The sequence below is a fragment of the Cnephaeus nilssonii genome (assembly GCF_951640355.1).
Source record: "Cnephaeus nilssonii genome assembly, chromosome: X".
Lineage (NCBI taxonomy): Eukaryota > Metazoa > Chordata > Mammalia > Chiroptera > Vespertilionidae > Cnephaeus > Cnephaeus nilssonii.
In genome coordinates, this window is record NC_137071.1 from 128638144 (window position 1) to 128657705 (window position 19562).

Consider the following 19562-nt stretch of genomic DNA (forward strand, 5'->3'; position numbering starts at 1 on the left):
ACACCACTAAATTACTCCTAAATGTCACACAACTTAGAGTAATCTTGGTAATAAACTATCTGAATAAAACCACAGAGCCCTAGCTGGTTTGGCTCAGTGGACAGCGTGTTGGCCTGCAGACTGAAGGGTCCCAGGTTCTATTCCAGTCAAGAGCACATGCCTGGATTGTGGGCTTGATCCCTAGTAGGGGGCGTGCAGGAGGCAACTGATCCATGATTCTCTCTCATCATTGATGTTTCTATCTCTCTCCCCCTCTCCCTTCCTCTCTAAACCAATAATATATATATATATATATATATATATATATATATATATATATGTATAAAACAAAACAGAAAATAAGACACTGTGTCAGTAAGATAAACTAGAACGGCTAAGAAACATTTAGGTATAGCTTCTGCCTTCCTTTAACATTTGTTTCTGGGTAGCTGGCTTGCAATTTTTATTTTGTTTGTCTTGAGTTCATTTAGAAATATTAATGGTTAAGCATCCTGAGCAGCATTTAAGACAAGCACTCTTGCTCCTTAGGTACAGGGAAAAAGTACTTGATTAATGCAATCAGCACAGCATTTCACTAGAGAGGATTATAAATTTTCTTTAGTCATACATATAACTTCATTTATAAGCATTCTCTATGCTTCTTCACTATAGCTTCCTGGAAAAATCTTAGAAAGTTAGAAAGAACAGAGTAATAAAGTGAGAATATGTGCCAAATGCAAGGTACCGTTACTTTAAAATAAAATACTATTATTAATCAGAAGTGACCTGTTAATGCTAATATAGCTTGCTATATTACTAGTGACATGGAATTTGCAGACTAGGCCCCCCCCGCCCCCATCGTGTCATGCAAGCAGGAAAGCATGAAATTTCAGAATTGCCTAACATTAAAAAATAAGTCTCTTAATTTATTTGCATTCTAAAATAGAATCCTTTATCTGAATATTTTTTCCATATAAAAAGCTACTAAATGATGTACAGGATTTGTCAAGCCCATATAACATTCCCTTTAAAACCTTAAGTTCAATCACTATTTGTTTTCTACTATTGTACTACATTTTGGCAGCAATTGTTTATTGGTCTGTCACTGCAGTAATTGCAACTTAACAATAAACCAGTCTGACATTTTAGGTCTTGAAGATACATACCATATATATTTCTTTAAAAATAATCATACTTTTGTAAGCAATACTTTACAGTAGACACCTCAAAAATCTACCATAGATGTGAAACTTAAAATGAGAAAATTTTAAGTTCTAAATCTTTATACATAGATATCCAGATTTCTATATATATTATATATACATACATAAGTATATATAAAATATATATAATCAGATTTGAAAAATGAACAAAAACTGGGCACTGTACATAAAATCTTTTTAAAACTCAAACAATAGAAAACTCTTTAAACATTAAACAATTTTAATAAAAGTTTCTGTACAATGCTAAGCAGCTTTATTTACACATAGAAAATGTAATAGGAGTAGTGTTTGAAATTACAGAACTCCTTAAAATTTCAATGGCAGGTAAATCTGGAAAAAATAACAGCATTCCATTCACAAATATTTTCAAGCAATAAATATGTATTTATAAATAGTGTAAATTTACATCAAGATTAGAAACAAAAATCACAAATCTGAAGTTTATTCCTTAGTCTATGTGCAATCCATTATCTTTGTGACTTGGCTGTTAATTTTTAAACATTTCATTTAGGAACCAAAAGTATAATAACCGCCATGGTTTCAAAACAAGACAGAAAAACATAAAAGCAGTAAAAAAGTTCCTTACCTAACTTTTCACATTAAAAAAAAGTTGACCAAAGAAAGCCTTAAAATTGCTAACTACCTTACAAAGAAATTACCAGCTAGGCTAGTATTTTTTTCCAAGGAAAATTCTGAAGGGGAAAAGGATGAAAACAGGTTCATCAGCCCAGAAATAGAGAAATATAAAAGAGGTTGTCTTCAAGTCAGTAGTCTGTATGATGTTGCCAGTTTTGTCAGATATATACAAAACATGGAAATTATTATTCTTTCTGAAGTACAGCTGATCAGCGTTGAGAGTCCTGGAGTAGGAGCAGTGCCCTCCTCAGTCCAGTTGGTTGACACTCTCACTTGGAAGGTTGCATAGACACAGTTTCAGCCAGCAGCCTTACGAGACAGCTCTAAAAGCCAGTGGTGCAGAACTGGGTTACTTCCTGAATAGCAGAAAAGGTCTCATTTAATGTCCATGGAACAATATCAAGATGAGGAAGATGGCAATGGAGGAGCCTAAAAATAAAAGTGAGGGATGTTACTTTGGTATACAAAGTATAACCTCCCTTACTGACTCCCACCTAGACAATTTTCTTAAAAGAGTCTGAGACCATTACCCTACTCAGTGTACCAGCATTTTTCTGTACTACTTCACCAAATAGTCATAAACTCAAGAACATTATTAGGTTGAGCATTTTTTTTTTCGATTGCTTTAAAAAAAAAGGCTTGTAGAAAATAATTTAACAAACCAATTATAATTTCATTAGTAACTGGCTTCAGAACCTATCAACTAGATAATGCATTTTGTGTAACATACTCCAGATAATTTTCTTCTTCAAGCAATCTTGAAGACCATTCAAATAAAAATATCAGGAGCTAAATTTCAAAAATTCAGTTTCTAATCACATTTGTAAGAGAAATGTATTGGAGGAAATCAACAATTCATAAATTATTTTCCTATTCATAAAACTAGTGATGTGCTAGAGTAAAATGCTTCGACCTGAGCATCCGCTGTTTAAAAGTTAAAAACTGTGTGCAATTTATAAGTATACTTTGAATTTCATGAGGTTGTATAACAAAGCAGGAAGTTATGCTCCATCAAATATTCCCCGTAAGGTTGCCCTGGCCGGTGTTGCCAAGTGGTTAGAGTGTTGGCCCAAGCACCAAAGGGTCTTGGGTTCGATTCCCAGTTAAGGACACATACTTGGGTTGCCGAATCCCCAGCCTCGATCAGGGCATGTATGGGAAGCACAGATGGTGTAGCACACCGATGTTTTCCTCCCTTCCTCCCTCCCTCTCTAAAAATCAATGCGGGTGGCGGGGGGGAATCCTTGGGTGAGGATTAACAAATATTCTCATGAGGTTAATACTTCCAGCGAGAACAAAATTTTAAATAAATACAATTAGCTCTAAAAGCAGAAGTATATTTAAAAGCACATTTACGGATTCATTTTGTTGACACTAATAACCTGTGAGTACACAAAAATTTTTATCAACTGAGATGACAATGTGATAGTGTTCAAAAAGCACACAAAGATTTAAAAATATAATTACTGTGGTATTATTTAGGCTGGTCTCGCCCAGGAAGAAAAGTGAAAATAAAATATGCTAACTTCATAGCAATGAATACTTGGAAGTGGAGGAGGGGAACACCATGCAATATCTAACGAGCCAAAAGAAAATGTAAGTATTTCATACCTCCTGCTTCTCAGGTGGCAGAACAAACAAGGCTGCTTCCCTAGCCAGCTAGCTATGTACTCACATGGTGATTTCACTTACTAATGTAAATTGGTCATAGACTTGCATCAGGTCCTCCATCTTGTACTGTTCTAGCACCACAAAATTGTCCAGGTTTCTGCTTGTTTTTCGTGCACAATCTTGACAATGCACTACATATGTCTTCCGAGAAATGCTCTCATTAGTGACAAAAAGCAGATCAAAAACCTCCACCTATTTTATACAAGAGAAAAAGCATTCAATTGCGACAGTGGCATTTACTTATTGTGATACTGTAATAAAATCATAGAATCTTACTTTACATGGAGTTGTGGACAGTTATCTCTAGTTGAAAGTAGGTACCAAGACAAACATGGCCATGTTTACAATTCTTTAATGGACAAGATTTATTCTGCACCAAATCCAGAGACATGGGTGGCAATGTATATTCAAGGGAATGGCCTAAGGCCGTGGTCGGCAAACTGCGGCTCGCGAGCCACATGCGGCTCTTTGGCCCCTTGAGAGTGGCTCTTCCACAAAATACCACGGCCTGGGCGAGTCTATGTTGAAGAAGTGGCGTTAGAAGAAGTTTAAGTTTAAAAAATAAGGCTCTTAAATGTCAATCGTTGTACTGTTGATATTTGGCTCTGTTGACTAATGAGTTTGCCGACGACTGGCCTAAGGGAATGGCTACTCATTAAAATCACTGGCAAAAGTGTAATTCAAAAGTTTAATAAAGGTCAGTCTACTTTGTTCTAAATCCAAAACATTACTATACAGTCAGGTAAAAGTGATCATAATTTTCTTTTTACTTCTCTGACAGTACTCATACTGGGCACTATGAATGGATATTTGTCTTCCCCTATAGACTGAGCTTCTCAAAGATAAAGACTATGTTTACTCATCTTTGCACCTCCAAGGCATATCAGAGTGCTGAGTGCTTAGCCAAACCTCAAAACACATATCTAAGTTGGTTGCCTGCTCAAAATCTTTTGATGGCTTCAATGACCTCAGAATATCAAATTCCTTCAAGTCATTCAAGATGCTCTGTAAGCTTCCTACTACTTAGACTTATAATTCGCAGTCTGTCCCAGTAAGTTCCAGCCACATTGGACTAACTTACCCTTTTATGGATAAGCCATTTCATTTCCCATATTGTTTTTATAGCTCATAATAACATTCATTCTACCTCCAATTCTCATCATTTCTTAGTCCACCGAAGTCTCATACTCACCCTTAAGGATGGACTCAAATGTTAATACTTTAGTGAACTCTTATGCCAATATAGAAAGGAAAATGTGGTCCTTTTCCCCCCTCAGGGTTGTCATAACAGCAAGACCAGCTCTGCATTCACCAGTCTCATGTGCATTACAATTAGTTGCTCATAATTTGTCTTCTTTGAGCAGACTATGGAAGCTCCTTCAGGTACCCTATCTTCTTCGTTTCCGCATCTCTTGCAAGCCTTGGCTTCAGAAGACTGACCAATGTATTGTGAGCTGCACCAGAGAGGACTTAACATTGATCTGCCTGGAGCTATACTGAACTACATCCAGTTTATTGGCATCTGTCTGCTTCTGGATTGCTCATAGCTTAAAATTCCAAGCCTAAACTTCTTGATGATTATCATCTGTTAAATATCTATTATACAAATGACTCTGTAGTAGATACTTGGAGTTAATCCATAGTTAGTAAAATAGTATACCGTCAGATTAAATTTTAGTAGCTAAGTAACAAGAAAATAAGATTTTAAATACAATTACAATTTCAATAAAATGTATTACATAAACGTTTCAATATATTTTTAAAAATAACTAAAGAGAAACCAAAAGTGGAGCGGGAAGAGGCCTTATAAACCTAGGGGTGGAGAATAAAAGTCACTTGCCTCACAAATGCTGCAGTAATGCGCCGGCTCCTCTTTTGTCCGCCCATGCCATATAATCTCTTTGCCTGCAGCAATGAGGGCTTCCCTCAATGTCTGACATTGCTTCAGGGTTCTTAGAAGACAATACCTGTCGTAGGGAAAAAATTATTTGTGACCAGCAATTGAATATTGAATGTCTTTAGCATAAAAGATATATCATTAGAAATAATGCCAAGAGACTCAGTTCTAATATCTGTGACTTCATTTTTCTTTTGTCAATGTCTCAGATAATCTGAGATTTTTAAAAAATGGGGTTACTGTTCAGCAGGTCTGATATTAATATTATATCAGTTAAAGCTGAGAATAATTTTTATCTGAATATAAAAATATAATGATCTTATTATGCAAAACCTGATTCCTTGCTTAAATATAAGCTGTTACTTTTGGCTCTTATTTGGGCAAGTGAATTGACCTCTTTGGGAGTCAATGTTCTCATCCTTGAAATAGGGGGTCTGAATTCCAGATCTGAACTCTGATCCCAGCAAGGCAGGAAGGCATGTTATTTCTATCAGTACTACCCAGACAATGGTGAACGCCATCATCTATACAGATGCTTTGGAAGCTTTTGAGTCTATAAGCAGAAAGCCGTTTATGTGTTTAGTCACCACACAATACCAAATTGGTTTCACTAGAGCACGAAAGAAGAAAAGAGACATTTAAATCCTCTATTTTAACTTAGAGGTAATAAAGAACCTTGCATTTATAAACACAATTGAGTTTATAATTTGTGGCTTCTCTAAACTCATACTTATGATGCTAACAATATAGTGAATTCTCACAATTTGTGCTGATTTCCCTATAGTTTGCTGTCATTACTTGAAATTGCTAAATTCTCTTAACTCTCCTTTGAATCTTAGGCTCAGACTCTCCATTTGAAGAGGTTGGACTAGATCAGTGGTCGGCAAACTCATTAGTCAACAGAGCCAAATATCAACAGTACAGCGATTGAAATTTCTTTTGAGAGCCAATTTTTTTAAACTTAAACTTCTTCTAACGCCACTTCTTCAAAATAGACTCGCCTAGGCCATGGTATTTTGTGGGAGAGCCACTCTCAAGGGGCCAAAGAGCCGCATGTGGCTCGCGAGCCGGCAGTTTGCCGACCACGGGTCTAGATGATCTCTAAGGCACTTTTCCCTCTAAAATTCAGAGACAATGAACATACCCTAAAGAAAAGGAAATGGGTTTAGCAATTGAGTATTGTTTGAAAGCAAAAGGTCTTATCTGTTTTATCCATGCTGTCTACTCTCTGTCTATGACAGTGCCTGGCATATAGTAAGTACTCAATAAACATTTGATTACTGAATAACTAAAATTTAATGTATGATAATAGCACATTTAAGTTCTCTTAATTTATATTTCCTTGTTATTTTATAAGTGACTAGGTTAAAGTATTGTCACTTATCAGAACCCCTGTGCATTAAGCCAGGATAAAAGATGACTAAAAATATATGTAAAACTTGTTAACTTATTTAACAAAGATATAGCAATATCAACTTCACAGCTAGCTGTAAGGCAAACCCATTATGCATCATATTAAAATAAATTTCTCAGTTTGTTCAGCAATTCTTGCACATTTACCTTACTTAGAAACAAAATGATTTAGACCAGAGGTCGCCAACCTTTCGGACCTCACGGACCACCAGACCACCAGTTAGCGATTGCTGCTTTAGACTATGGTTGTAAATCAAAGCTAGGACAGCTCTCTCCTTCTCTCTCTCTCTCTCTCTCTCTCTGTGTGTGTGTGTGTGTGTGTGTATGCACACGTGCGCGCGCGCGCGTGCACATGTGGTATGTGTTCGTGAAAGTATGCCAGGGAAGGGAGAAAGCAAAAATTTAGATCATGGTAAAAAGAGAAGCTAATCCAGACAATGCCACCAGCTCTTAAACAGTACCTGCTCTTCCCCTTTTCCCTCCCCATGTCCCACACAATCCACCTCTGAAGGCCCGGATCTTACTGAACAAGTTTTCCAACCAGGGCTTCAACATAAGGTCTCTTTCAAAGGAAAATAATGCCGAAAACTCTGCAGACACCTCTAGAAGGCTGGCAGACGCTACTATGCTCCCATCAAATAAATAAAAAATAAGGACCAGACAGAAGGCATGGTATTAGGTACTTCACACTATTATGACACTTAGGCATTTAACAATCCTGTGCGGATTCAGAAGCTAAATTTGTCCGATGTCATAAAGCTATTTTTTAAGTCGTTGGCCTGGGGTTTTATAAAAGCAGGAAATCTCAAGCTTTTCCTCACTATCTCACACCGTACCCTCTTCCACGTATTCTTACCCGCTCCCCCTTTCTCTTTTGAAGATGAGATTCAGTCAGTGCAGTCCCCCACCCACCCCCAAAACACAGAGCCGTGGTTCTGGGGAGTATTATTATCCCACTCTTTACTCCGTGAATAAATTTTCCACTCCAGTGCTACTGACTACAATGACAATCAGATGGTAGTTTCTAATTTATGGTTAGTTTGGTAGTTTCATCTAGAAAAATGCATTATACTACTTTCCTGCAAACAATAAAGGGTTAGAGCTAGGGTTGCTAGTAATATTAAGCCATGAGTATTCTGTGTACGAAATCACAGCTCCAGAATTTTTATGCTGTGAGCTACTGGAACCTTAGAAAACACACAGCTCTATTAATCTGATCTGACAATGAGTAACCACATTGTGCTTTCCTCTTTGCTTTTAACATTAAATTGTTCGTTTATTCACATTTTTCAAAAGGTAGCCATTGGAATTCAAGGAAACTGAGTGAGACAGAGGCTCTTCTGAAGTCCACCAATGTGCAGGTCCTAAAGAAAGAATCCGATTCAGTCAAAGGGCAGGGAAGAATCAGAAAATACAGAGATTTAGGGAAAGGATCCTAGAGAAGATACAGATATAATATTTAAGACTTGACTTAACAGTAATCTGTTCTGCTTTGATTAATCCTAGACCATGTTCGAGTGTATTGAAGAGCTAAAAAAATCACAATCAAACCAGATCAGGATTGTTATTTCCTCTTCATTTTAGTTTTGCTGAATTTTAGTAAATATTTCTTACAGCAATTAATAATTCATTTGTTTAAAAGAACATATTAAATCACTAGCAGAAAGTATAAAATTGCAGAAGATATGCCGTTTTTTAATAAATGCATTTTAGGAATAGGGTCAGAAGTAATTTCAGGAGATAGAAAGGCAGGGAATTCTGTGACGTTTAAGGATCAATGTGGTTTCAGGATCCAACTGCTACTTTTCGCTGCTTGGATGAAAGACTACCTCAAGAAGGCGGTGAGTATTAAAGACAGCTCTGGCGTGGGAGAAAGCCAAGAAAAGGCTGGTCGAGGGCTTGGTGTATTCGAGGTTACACAGTAGAATCTAATCCGCCCAAAAACCAGTCTGCAAAGATGAAACCTCAAGAAGGATGGCGTTTTAGAAAATGACTTCATGGAGGGGATAGAAATAAAAATATACTTGAAATACTAAAGACAGTAACGCTAGGACAAATGCTCATGTACAATATGTTCATAAATGAGGCAAAAGAGAAACAGACATAGTATACCATGATGCTAACAGGAGGGAAAGCTCAGCTTCAGGTGAGGGGAGGTAGGAATCACAGAAGTTTGCATAAAGAAGTTGTCAATTTAGATGTGGGCGGGAAGGAAAGGTGGGAGGGAAGGTACTTTCCAGGCAGAAGAAATGCCACGAGCAAAGGTAATATGGGGATTACTTAGGGAGCAAACAACTGTTCTTCGAAGATTTTAATCTTGGGATGAGGTTTCTGAGGCAGGAAAATAAAGGAATGAAGCCACGGTGACAGGATGTTATGTTGAAGTTAAGGCAACCATGGAATGACTCTGACATCCTGGGGGCACCTTGGCTAAGTGTCCAAAGTCAGTGTGGAGAGAGCAGAGGCACGGGTTAACTTGATCTGGCACTTTTAAAGATGTTCTGCTAACAATCTCAGCCACTGAGAGTAGATGGTGTACAAACTCAAGTTTCCAAGAGGCACTTTGCCTTGCACAATCCCTCGTACTGAGAGAGCCATGCAGGCAAGTGAGCTAACACGTGAGTCCTCATAACACACTTGCCACCTGTCACTCCAGGGTTGTATTGCCCCTAGGACAACAGTGAGGGTCTAAATGTCAGCAAGACATAACAGTTTCATTTAAACCAACCACATGGCTGAAAATCAAGGTCTCAGTCAATAATAAAATGAGTATCTTAACACATTGCGGACTAGTAGTTTTATTGCTAGCTTTACCCAGTAACCAGATAAGTTTCTATTGAACGAGTACAAAAAAAATTTTACATAAATGTTAAAGGCACGCTTTAAAATTAAATACCCATTGCATTTTGAAGTTATTTATTACATGTTCTTACAAGCTAATATCTTTTTTAAAAATTCTCGTGATTGGCCACAAGCCTTAGAACAGAAAACACGAGAATTCTCATGATCCGTCCGCAATGTGTTAAGAATGTTAACCTCTCAGTGGTCGGCAAACTCATTAGTGAACAGAACCAAATATCAACAGGACAACGATTGAAATTTCTTTGGAGAGCCACATTTTTTAAACTTAAACTTCTTCTAACGCCACTTCTTCAAAATAGACTCCCCCAGGCCGTGGTATTTTGTGGAAGAGCCACACTCAAGGCACCAAAGAGCCGCATGTGGCTCGTGAGCCGCAGTTTGCCGACCACGGTCCTAGGACAACTACACTGGGATCTATGCTAACTATGGACTGGTCTTTGTAACTAGACCGTCTCATTCAATTATTAGGCCAACTGGCTATGACCAGTGTTGTAGAACACCTCACTTACCCATTTAAAAATGGGAATCAAAGGGAAAAGGGAGTTAATACTTAACAGTTTGTTTTACTTTATATTCAATACTTCTGTGCTTGTGATAAAGTGTGTATCACATAGACAGGGTAATAATCTACAATATGTTTATAAGAAAAGGGAAAACAAAAATAGTTCTGAAAGAAATCTAATGCAAAGTAATATTGAATATAAACTGTAATTGAAAAAAATTGAGTAAAAAAAAAAAAAAAGGAAAAGAAAGAAGTTTGTGGGAGTGGTTTTCAATGGTCTTGGTACCGTTGAAATTTTAGAAAATTAACTTTCTACTCCTCAGCATGCTGTCTGATTTGCTTTTCCTAAATCAAAGATTTTCTAACATTCCATTTTTCAGTGGAAAATGGGCTCTTTGGAATTCTGTTTTTGACATTTTAAAATGCACTGAACTGCTTATCATGGTTGGTGAAGAAACCAGAATTTCCAACATATCGAAACATACTACCTACCATTAAATTAACTTGCTAATAATCCAACATGATTACAACAGTGTATACCATATTTACTAGTATATCTACCATTGAGATTAACCCATTCAGCTGCATCTAAAAGAACCTCTCTATTAGAACAAACTGATGGTTGCCTGATAGGAGGGGGGATGGAGGACTGAGTAAAAAAGGTGAAGGGATTTAGAAGTGCAAATTGGTAGTTACAAAACAGTCATGGGGGGAGAGGTCAATGGGGGAAAAAAGGAGACTTACGTAATACTTTAAACCAGCGGTTGCCAACCGGTGTTCCAAGGACCACTGGTGGTCCGTGAGGTCTGAAAGGTTGGCAACCGCTGCTTTAAACAATAAGAAATTTAAATAAATAAAAAAAAGTCATGGGATGTAAAGTATAGCATAGAGAACACAGTCAAGAATCTATATACTAGTATATAAAAGCCAAGTGACTGGAATGCCAGGACCAGTCGCTATGAGGCACACTGCGGTGGCCAACCAGGCCAATCAGGGCCCCGATCGGCCCCTCCCAACTTCCCACATCCCCCCCAGTCCCCCACCCGTGCACCGGGCCTCTAGTATTATAATAATTATGTATGGTGTCAAGTGGGTACTAGGCTTATGGGGAGGACCACTTCCTAAGTTATATAAATGTCTAACCACTATGTTGTACACCTACAACTAATATAATATTGAATGTCAACTGTAATTGAAAAATAAAAAAATCATTAATTAAAAAACAAAAGAATCATTATTCTGAAAGCTGTTATCTTCAGAGAAAGTTAATCAGTACCAATAGTCCCCAGTTCTCACCTGCTTCATTACCATTTGATTCCTTTCAAGGGTCCTGTTTAAAGGAATACTTCAATGCCCAAACATACTGAATATGAGTCTTAGGAAAGTGAACTACAAAAAGAAAGCCTTAGCGTTATATAAGCCAAAGCAATCTATCTCAAATACCTGAAGATGGGAATCATGAATTTGCAAAAAATGAGGGTTTCTCTTAGATCTTAATTAATACTTTAAAATTAAAACCAAAGGATAAAAGCTTTAAACTAAGATGAAGATGAATAAAAAGTAGCAATAATCTCCCCACCCTTAATTTTAAGTTTTAAAGTGCCTATTTAGTAACAGGACCCATGAATGGAAATATCTATGACACAGTTTATACTAGAAGGGGACATGGGCTTACCAAAGTAAACAGCATCAATATTTCTTCTCAAAAATGTATAACCCAAAGAGAATTGAGACACAGCCCTGGCCGAGCAGCTCAGTTGGTTAGAGCATCATCCCAATTCTCCAAGGCTGCAGGTTTGATCCCCGATTAGGGCACATACAAGAACCAACCAATGAATGCATATAGTATTAGTGGAACAACAAATAGATGTTTCTCTCTCCTTACTTCTCTCTAAAATCAATAAAAAAAGACTAATGACACAATGGCTACATATTGAATTCAATATAAACCTGATTCAATCTTGATTGAAGGTGGTGGGGTAGGGAGGGGAAAGAGCTAAAAAAAAAATGACATTTTTGGGTAGTTGGGTAAATTTAAATGTAGACCATGTATTAGCTGGTTACTATTAAATTTCACATTTCTTAGATATGGTAAATGGCACTGTAGTTATGTGAGAATATCCTTATTCTTAAGAGATGCAGGCTGAAGTATTTGGGGTGACGTGCCATAATGTTTGCAAATTACTTTTCATGATTCAGAGGGGAAAAAAGTGTATAAGAATGTGCGCGTGTGCGTGCATGCGTGTGTGTGTATGCGTGTGTGTGTGTGTGTGTGAACAGCTAAGTACATGTGGCAAAAACTTATGACTCCAGATGAGGTTATATAGGTATTCATTGCATTAGTATTTCAACCATTTTTGTAGATTAAAAACATTTTTAAGTAATAAATTGGAGGGAAAAGTGTAAACAAGTTTGGGGGCATGTATGTAAATTTTATATATTTTAAAGAAGAATAAGTTATATTAACATGGAAAAATATATCATACCTCAATGAATTAAAGGAAGAACTCAGTAACCTTATATTTATAAGTCTTCCTTAATTCATTTCTTTGTGTGGGACTGCTCTACTTTAAAAATAGCTAATGATTCAGAAAACTCAACAGCTAACAAATAGGGCTTAAACCTGAGTCATTTAAAAGTTTAGTCTAAAGAAGGAGAAAGTAAGTTTGCTTGCAATATGTGGAAAAATTTTTTTCATTTAAACAGTTAAGGAAATCAAGAGAGAGATTATGCACTGATCTTCCACTAAAATTTCCTAAGGAGTCAGGCTGTGATCTTTTCTTGTCAAGTTCACTGCATTAGGAAATAAAAGAAGTAATCAAGATAACAAATATTCTTTGACTCATGGTAATGTAGGAGGGTAGCTGGAAGAATGTGAAGAAGAGTATGAGATTTATTTTAGTAAAATAGCTAGGATGTGAAAATTGAAAGAGATTTACTAAATGATTTAAAGGATGCTATGAAACTACAGGACTCTAAAAGTCCAAACGTGATTTTGAAAATGCAAAGGAAAAAAAGAGCAATGTTGAGTGGTTTAAAAAACCACAAGTAATTCATTCCCAAAATGATTAAGGAGGGACAGTAGGTGACAATAGGATATATCATCACTTCCCATTATTAAATCACTTAATATAAATATAGGCTCATAATCTATTATAATCCCACAAATTTTTCATAAATTTTGCAAAAACTCATTTGATATTGACACTTGAATTCTGAATACCAAAACACATTTGGTCTAAGGGGTTTAGGATAAGGAATTATGGAGCTGTAGTATTTCTGTGAAGCCTTTCCTGAATGTTCCTCTCTAGAAGTGCCTTCCTCTGTGCTTCCCCGCATTTTTTAAAATAAACTTTTCCAACATTATAGTAAAGACCATGTATTTTAATGTTTTGACTATTTCCCCAATTATTTTAAGTGCCAGAGAAGTGATCAAATTCTTTTGTCACCTAGCACAATACCTGAGCATCAACTCAGTTCACAATAAATAGTAAACAAATATGAAAGGATGAAAAGAAATTCGTAGAGCTCACGGAGTCAGTTGAGTGGATGAGAAATCACAAGGTAAATTTTCCTTACAGTGTGTGTGTGTGTGTGTGTGTATGTGTGATTCCTCACCTGAGGATATTTTTTTTTAAGAGAGAAACATTGATGGGAGACACATCGATGAGTTGCCTAACCTGCAACTGAAGTACGTGCCCTTAACGGCTTACCTTCATTTTGATTGGGCAGGCTTACCATTTAACGGTGAAAACCTAAAAACCACACATTGTAGAGTCACAGTATTTATGAATTAAAAACAACAACTTTCAGGGAGCAAGTTAAGGAAGAGGACTATATTTGTATATCTTCTCCATTCCACTTTTTACATCTCGCTGATATTTTATCTTTTAAAATAACCTACAATTCATATGCTCAATATATAATGAATTAAAGCGTTACTGAAAGATAACACAAAGGAGAACAAAGAGAGGAGGTGTGAAAATTGCAGTGCACATTAAAGACGGCTTAAAATACCAGAGTGATAAAAATAAACAGAAAATTCAAGCACACATCTCAAGGCAGCATTGGGAGAAATGGCTGACAAGGTAAGTGGGGGTCAGATCTGAGGAACAAATGGAGACATTAAAGAAAGTTTAAATGTGTGCCTTAATATGTTTAAAATAGTTGGTCATTGGTGACCTCAGCAAGAGAAGTGACAGGGGCGTAGTAAATGTAGAATGCTATGGATGGTGGCGTGAACAGGGGATGAAGAAAATGACTCAAAGCAGAGGAAAGGAATGGCAGGGGAGAACACCATTTCTTAAGAATCGGTATAGCTCAAAGCTAGAACAAATCAATACCACTTCCTCTATTGGCAGGATACTAGATTTGAGGACCAAAGCAATGATATGGAGACAATTTTACAGCAAAACTGATCTGAATTTACCTAGTTTATGCCTATCTCCAAATTAACTAAACATCTTTAGTGACTTTAAACAAATTTTCCCCAAAAGTAACCCTTAATTTCCTATTCAGAACCAAGTACCATTCTGAGATATCTGTATATATAAAACCTTAATATATAAACAGACTGAACGGCGAACAACCAGTTGCTATGATGTGTGCTGACCACCAGGGGGTGTGCATGGAACATGGAGGGCGTCAGCCACGGCGGGATGGTGGAGCAGGTGAGCAGGGGCACCAGACTAGGGCGGGGTGCATGTCACTGTTATCAGGGCGAGCCTCTGGTGGTTACTGAACATTCTTTGCTCCCGCACGCTGCGGTCCCGCCAGGCGTTCACACCTGCTGCCGATGCCAGCCCTGCTTGCACCCGCAGCCAGCACCACTGCTCAGACCTGCTGCTGGCGCCCGCCACCAGCCCTGATCGCCCCTGAGGGCTTCTCCACCTCCCCCTGCTCCTGAGGGGTGATCGGGGCAGCAGCTGCTGCTTGCACCTGCTGCTGGCGCCGGCCCCAATCGCTCCACGCTGTCAGCGCATGGGAGTGGCAGCAGCAGGAGCTGCGCTAACAGCGTGGAGCGGGCCTGCCGGCAGACAGGGAACCAGGGGCTGCGGTGGGAGGGCCAGGATGGGGCACGGAGGATGGGCCGAGATCCGCCCCTGTGCCCACCGCAGCCTTGCGGCTCACAGTTCCTTTCAAGGTGCACAAATTAGTGCACTGGGCCCCTAGTAATAGAATAAATAGATAGACAACCCCCACACTCCACTACCAAATACATGTATAGAGCATGATACCTAAGATCCAACTTTTTCAAGTATTTGTACATTACTTGCTATGATTTAGTTTTTGTTACCTTTGCCTCCTCCTACCACTTCTGCCCAAGGACTAGATAAAAATGGTGCAACTGATAAAGGACTGTATCATAAGAACATCCACACACATATTACCTTGGCCACACAATTTTTGTTTGAATAAAAATTGGGACTTAGGTTTGAAATCATTTTAGTAAGTCATATTACTTTTAAAAGGCAGTATTTTAAAAACAACACATGCTGACCAAATGATTATAGCTGCAGGAAAAATACTTCAGTATTATTTTAACAAAGACAAATTTATTTCATCAGTGAGTATAAAGCAGTGTATTCCAAAATAAGTTTATGAGGAGATCAATTCTTTCAAAAGATACTTGTCAAACAAATGGGTTGGGGAAATACATTATAACCCTTCTCCCCATTCACAAAACACACCAACACTTAAGAAAAAAAGAACTTTACCTAATCCATCATTTCCCATATTTCTTTGACCAGAATTCCCTACCTTTTGGGAACAGTAACGGTAGAAAAGACAGTTTAGGGAAACACTGCTATACAGCACTATTTGAAAATGTTACTTCTAAACAGATTTATAATATAGCTAGGTCAGAAACTGTGATAATAAATGAGAAGCTTACTAAAACATATGTATTCAAATAACTTGCATTACATGTTTAAAGCAGCTAAACAAAGGGACAATTATAAGATATATGATTTAATGAAAATAAAAAATTAACATTTTAGTCAAATCCCTATATTAAATGCTAATTTCTCTGTACCAGCAATTATTTTGTGATGTCATTTCCTCTCCCAATACTAAGGGCAGCCTTTCAATATTAAAACTAAAGTTCTCCTAGGAATCAGGTGGTTCAGAAGATAGTGGGGAAGCAAGGTTTGTGAATCTAATTGTTTAAAAGTCATTTGTGCCTTTGATCCTCTTTATACAACAGTGCACTAACTATTTGGAAGGGAAAAATGCTTTTAACATGTGGATTATTGTATTATAATTTGCTAGACTTCTGGACCATTTTGTTTTGATGTCAACATAATTCTGGGGGAGGGGGGAGATTGAATAATTAACACTCCCCAAAAAGAGAGGGACTACAGCAGTTTTAGAAAGCACTTACTTAATCATTTCAAAAAGCTTTGGATCTGAGACCTTGATATTTCGTGCCATATTCCAGGAAAGATGAACCATGGGTACTATTGACTTCACACTTTGCAATTTGTTCCATTCGTACCGTTCCACTGCCAACTTATACTGGCAGGCTAGGAAAAAAAAAACAGTTATAAAGCAACCCAAAGTACCAAAATTTATGAAGATAACCATTATCACCTTCTCGGGTGATATCATCAAAAGCAATTCTGAAAACCTCAAAATATGACAAAAATAATTTTTATGTTTTTTGATAATATGGTAATAATAATAGCGATCATGTAAACAGTGCTTATTTTAACTATGTGCCAGGCATTGTGCTGAGCTATTTTAATACATTATTTCATTTAATCTATAGTATCACCTTTTTAATTTTATTATTCCCATTATACAAATGAAGAAATTGAAGCCCTGAGAGGTTATATAACTTGCCCAAAGTTGCAAGAGCCAAGTCCTGGTCCTAATCCAGGTCTATCTGGCTCCAAAGGCCATATTATTCATCTTAACTATCTACTGCCTGAAGGCAGGCAGAATCCAAATGGATTTTGATATAATAGGGCTATTCATAACACCAGAGAGAAGAAAAATTTGAAAGACTGAGTACTCTATTTTGCTTTCTCCCATAAGGGGTTTCCTTTATAAAACAAAACCAAGCACTCTATTGCATGAAGGAAAGCCACCCACTGATCACAAATACCCATTTAAAACTATTATAATGAGGAATAAGAAATGTCCATTGTTTTTTAAAATATATATTTCCTTGTATATAAAGATATACATTTGTTTTTGCTGAGATCTATAGTCTTGGATTTCTATTTGTTAACTTAATTTAATTTCTTGTACTACAAATTAAATTTTTATTCAAGGAGACACTCTTCTTCCAATTTTTAGTGGGATATATTCCAAGAAAAAAAAAAAAAGATCAAATACAATCCCTTATAAATTAAACGGGGTGTTTTTTTTAGCATAATCTTTAAAATACCTGTAAGTGGACCAACATTCCAAGCAATATTGTTGCACCAGCCAATAGCCTGAACCCAATGAACAGTGCCTGCATTTATCCAGACCAAATCTCCAGGTCGCTGAATAAACCTATACACTGGAACATTTGCTTCATAAAGGTCTTCAAGGTTGGGCCACCAAGAACCCATTAGGAAATTCAAATTATTTCTGAAATAAGAAAAAATAATGCGAATGTATCAAGTACTTTAATAAGTTCCTTATAAAACTAGAAGACAAATGTCAGGAGTTTTAAAAAATATGTTCATTCATTGCACTGAAAAGTAATGGCTTGTGCAGTAAGAACTGCTATATGTACAGGGGTAAAATTAATTACAGTTAATTTTTGGATGACTTGCCCGAAGATCAGTATTACTATCTTAAGATGATTTTTTAAAGATCCAAATGAAATCCAAAGCTACCTTTAAGCAACACTTATACACATCATTTTCAATTTCACTTCTCTAAAGACTATTTTGATTGAACCCTTCTCCCTGGAGTACTGAGAAATCTCTAAAAGGTAAATAGAAGGTGGAGCTGACATCGTCATTTAAATCCATAAACAGAAACACTATGACAAATAAAGTACTAGGAACTTCTATTTCTGAGGTAAGTGAAAAACAGAGATGGTCTCTGGTTTTCATGACTAGGTGACTATGCAAAATGAACAATCTCACCCATGTACTACACTCACACATATGCACAAATAACCATCACTGCTGCCACAACCAGTACACTTTGGAAACATTTCTACAGATCACATTGCTATGCTCATATGTTAAAATCCAGCTTCTTATTCTACTTCATCATGATATAATATGAAGTACTTTATAAACTACATAAACAACTTTTCCTACAAAAGAATTCTTAAAAATTCAATTTACTACTTTAGATTTCATTTTTGGAAATGAAAAACTTCCAGAGTGGAAATTTTCCTTTCCTTAATATCTAATAGCCTTGTCTTTATTTCTGTGCTTTGTTCTAAAAGTTATGATAAAGTGTACCTTTAAATTATTTTCATTGGTTTAAATTTCTTATTTATTTATTTATTTATTTATTTATTTATTTATTTATTTTGTATCAAGGATTGGCAAATCCAGCCCATTGCATTTTCATAAATAAAATTTTTTTATTAAAACAGAGCCATGACCCTTTATTTACATATTGTGTGACTGTTTATGTGCTGTAATGACATGGTTGTGACAGAGACCGTATGACCTGCAAGGCCTAAAATATTTATTATTTGGACCGTTATGAAAAGCTTACCAACCTATAATCTAGATGGAATCTCAATCTTACATTTTTTTCTAAAAACAAGCAAACAAACAAACAAACAAATAAAACACAAATGCAAGGCTGCTCCTCAAAGTCTAGAACAGACTGCCAATGGTCATGGCCTAATTGCAAGGGATAAGAATTGGCTTACTGTTTGTGAGAAGGCTGTGTAGATACAATCCAGAAAAATTTGCCTGTAAAGCAAAATATTGCTACAAACACAAATCCTAGCTCTACTTTACCCACGTGTTGCCATCCAAAAGCAAGCAAGCAAGTGATCAAGACCATCAAATTATCAACAACTAAGTAAAAAAATATATATACAAAAAAAAAGACACCCTCAAACTTACAAAACAGCAAGCATCCTTTTTATCATTTATTCAAATGAATGGCTATTTCAAGATAGATATTATTTAAAGTCATAAAACAAAATACAGACAAGGTCAATACCAGTCAGTTTCAAATAATCCTTATGCAAAACAAAATTATATTGAAATGCTAAGGTGGCAAGTTCTATTTCTTCCACTTATTAAATTTACCTAACTATTTATACTAACTCGATATTTTTATTATCCCAAGTTCAAGTTTTTTAGACATCATCTGACTATTCTAATTATCTTTGCTCCCAGGTTACCTCTCCATTTAGATAGGAAACTAAATCCTTAAAATAGCCAATCCCTACTCAAAAATAATG

General features: G+C 36.6%; 1 protein-coding gene across 5 annotated transcripts in view; it reads right to left on the reverse strand.

The window, feature by feature from the left end:
• Positions 1 to 1292: 1292 nt before the first annotated feature.
• KDM6A (lysine demethylase 6A) overlaps positions 1293 to 19562 on the reverse strand; it is a 156289-nt gene continuing 138019 nt past the window's right edge. For 2 of the 5 annotated variants that reach the window (XM_079764909.1, XM_079764907.1), the window contains 5 exons: positions 17577 to 17764; positions 16566 to 16707; positions 5350 to 5476; positions 3531 to 3701; positions 1293 to 2267 (listed from right to left, as the gene is read on the reverse strand). In XM_079764909.1, the coding sequence (XP_079621035.1) occupies positions 2238 to 2267; positions 3531 to 3701; positions 5350 to 5476; positions 16566 to 16707; positions 17577 to 17764 (658 nt within the window). In that variant the 3' untranslated portion in view covers positions 1293 to 2237. The remainder of the gene's footprint in view (positions 2268 to 3530; positions 3702 to 5349; positions 5477 to 16565; positions 16708 to 17576; positions 17765 to 19562) is intronic. The other 3 variants (XM_079764910.1, XM_079764908.1, XM_079764911.1) reach the window with 2 other exon arrangements.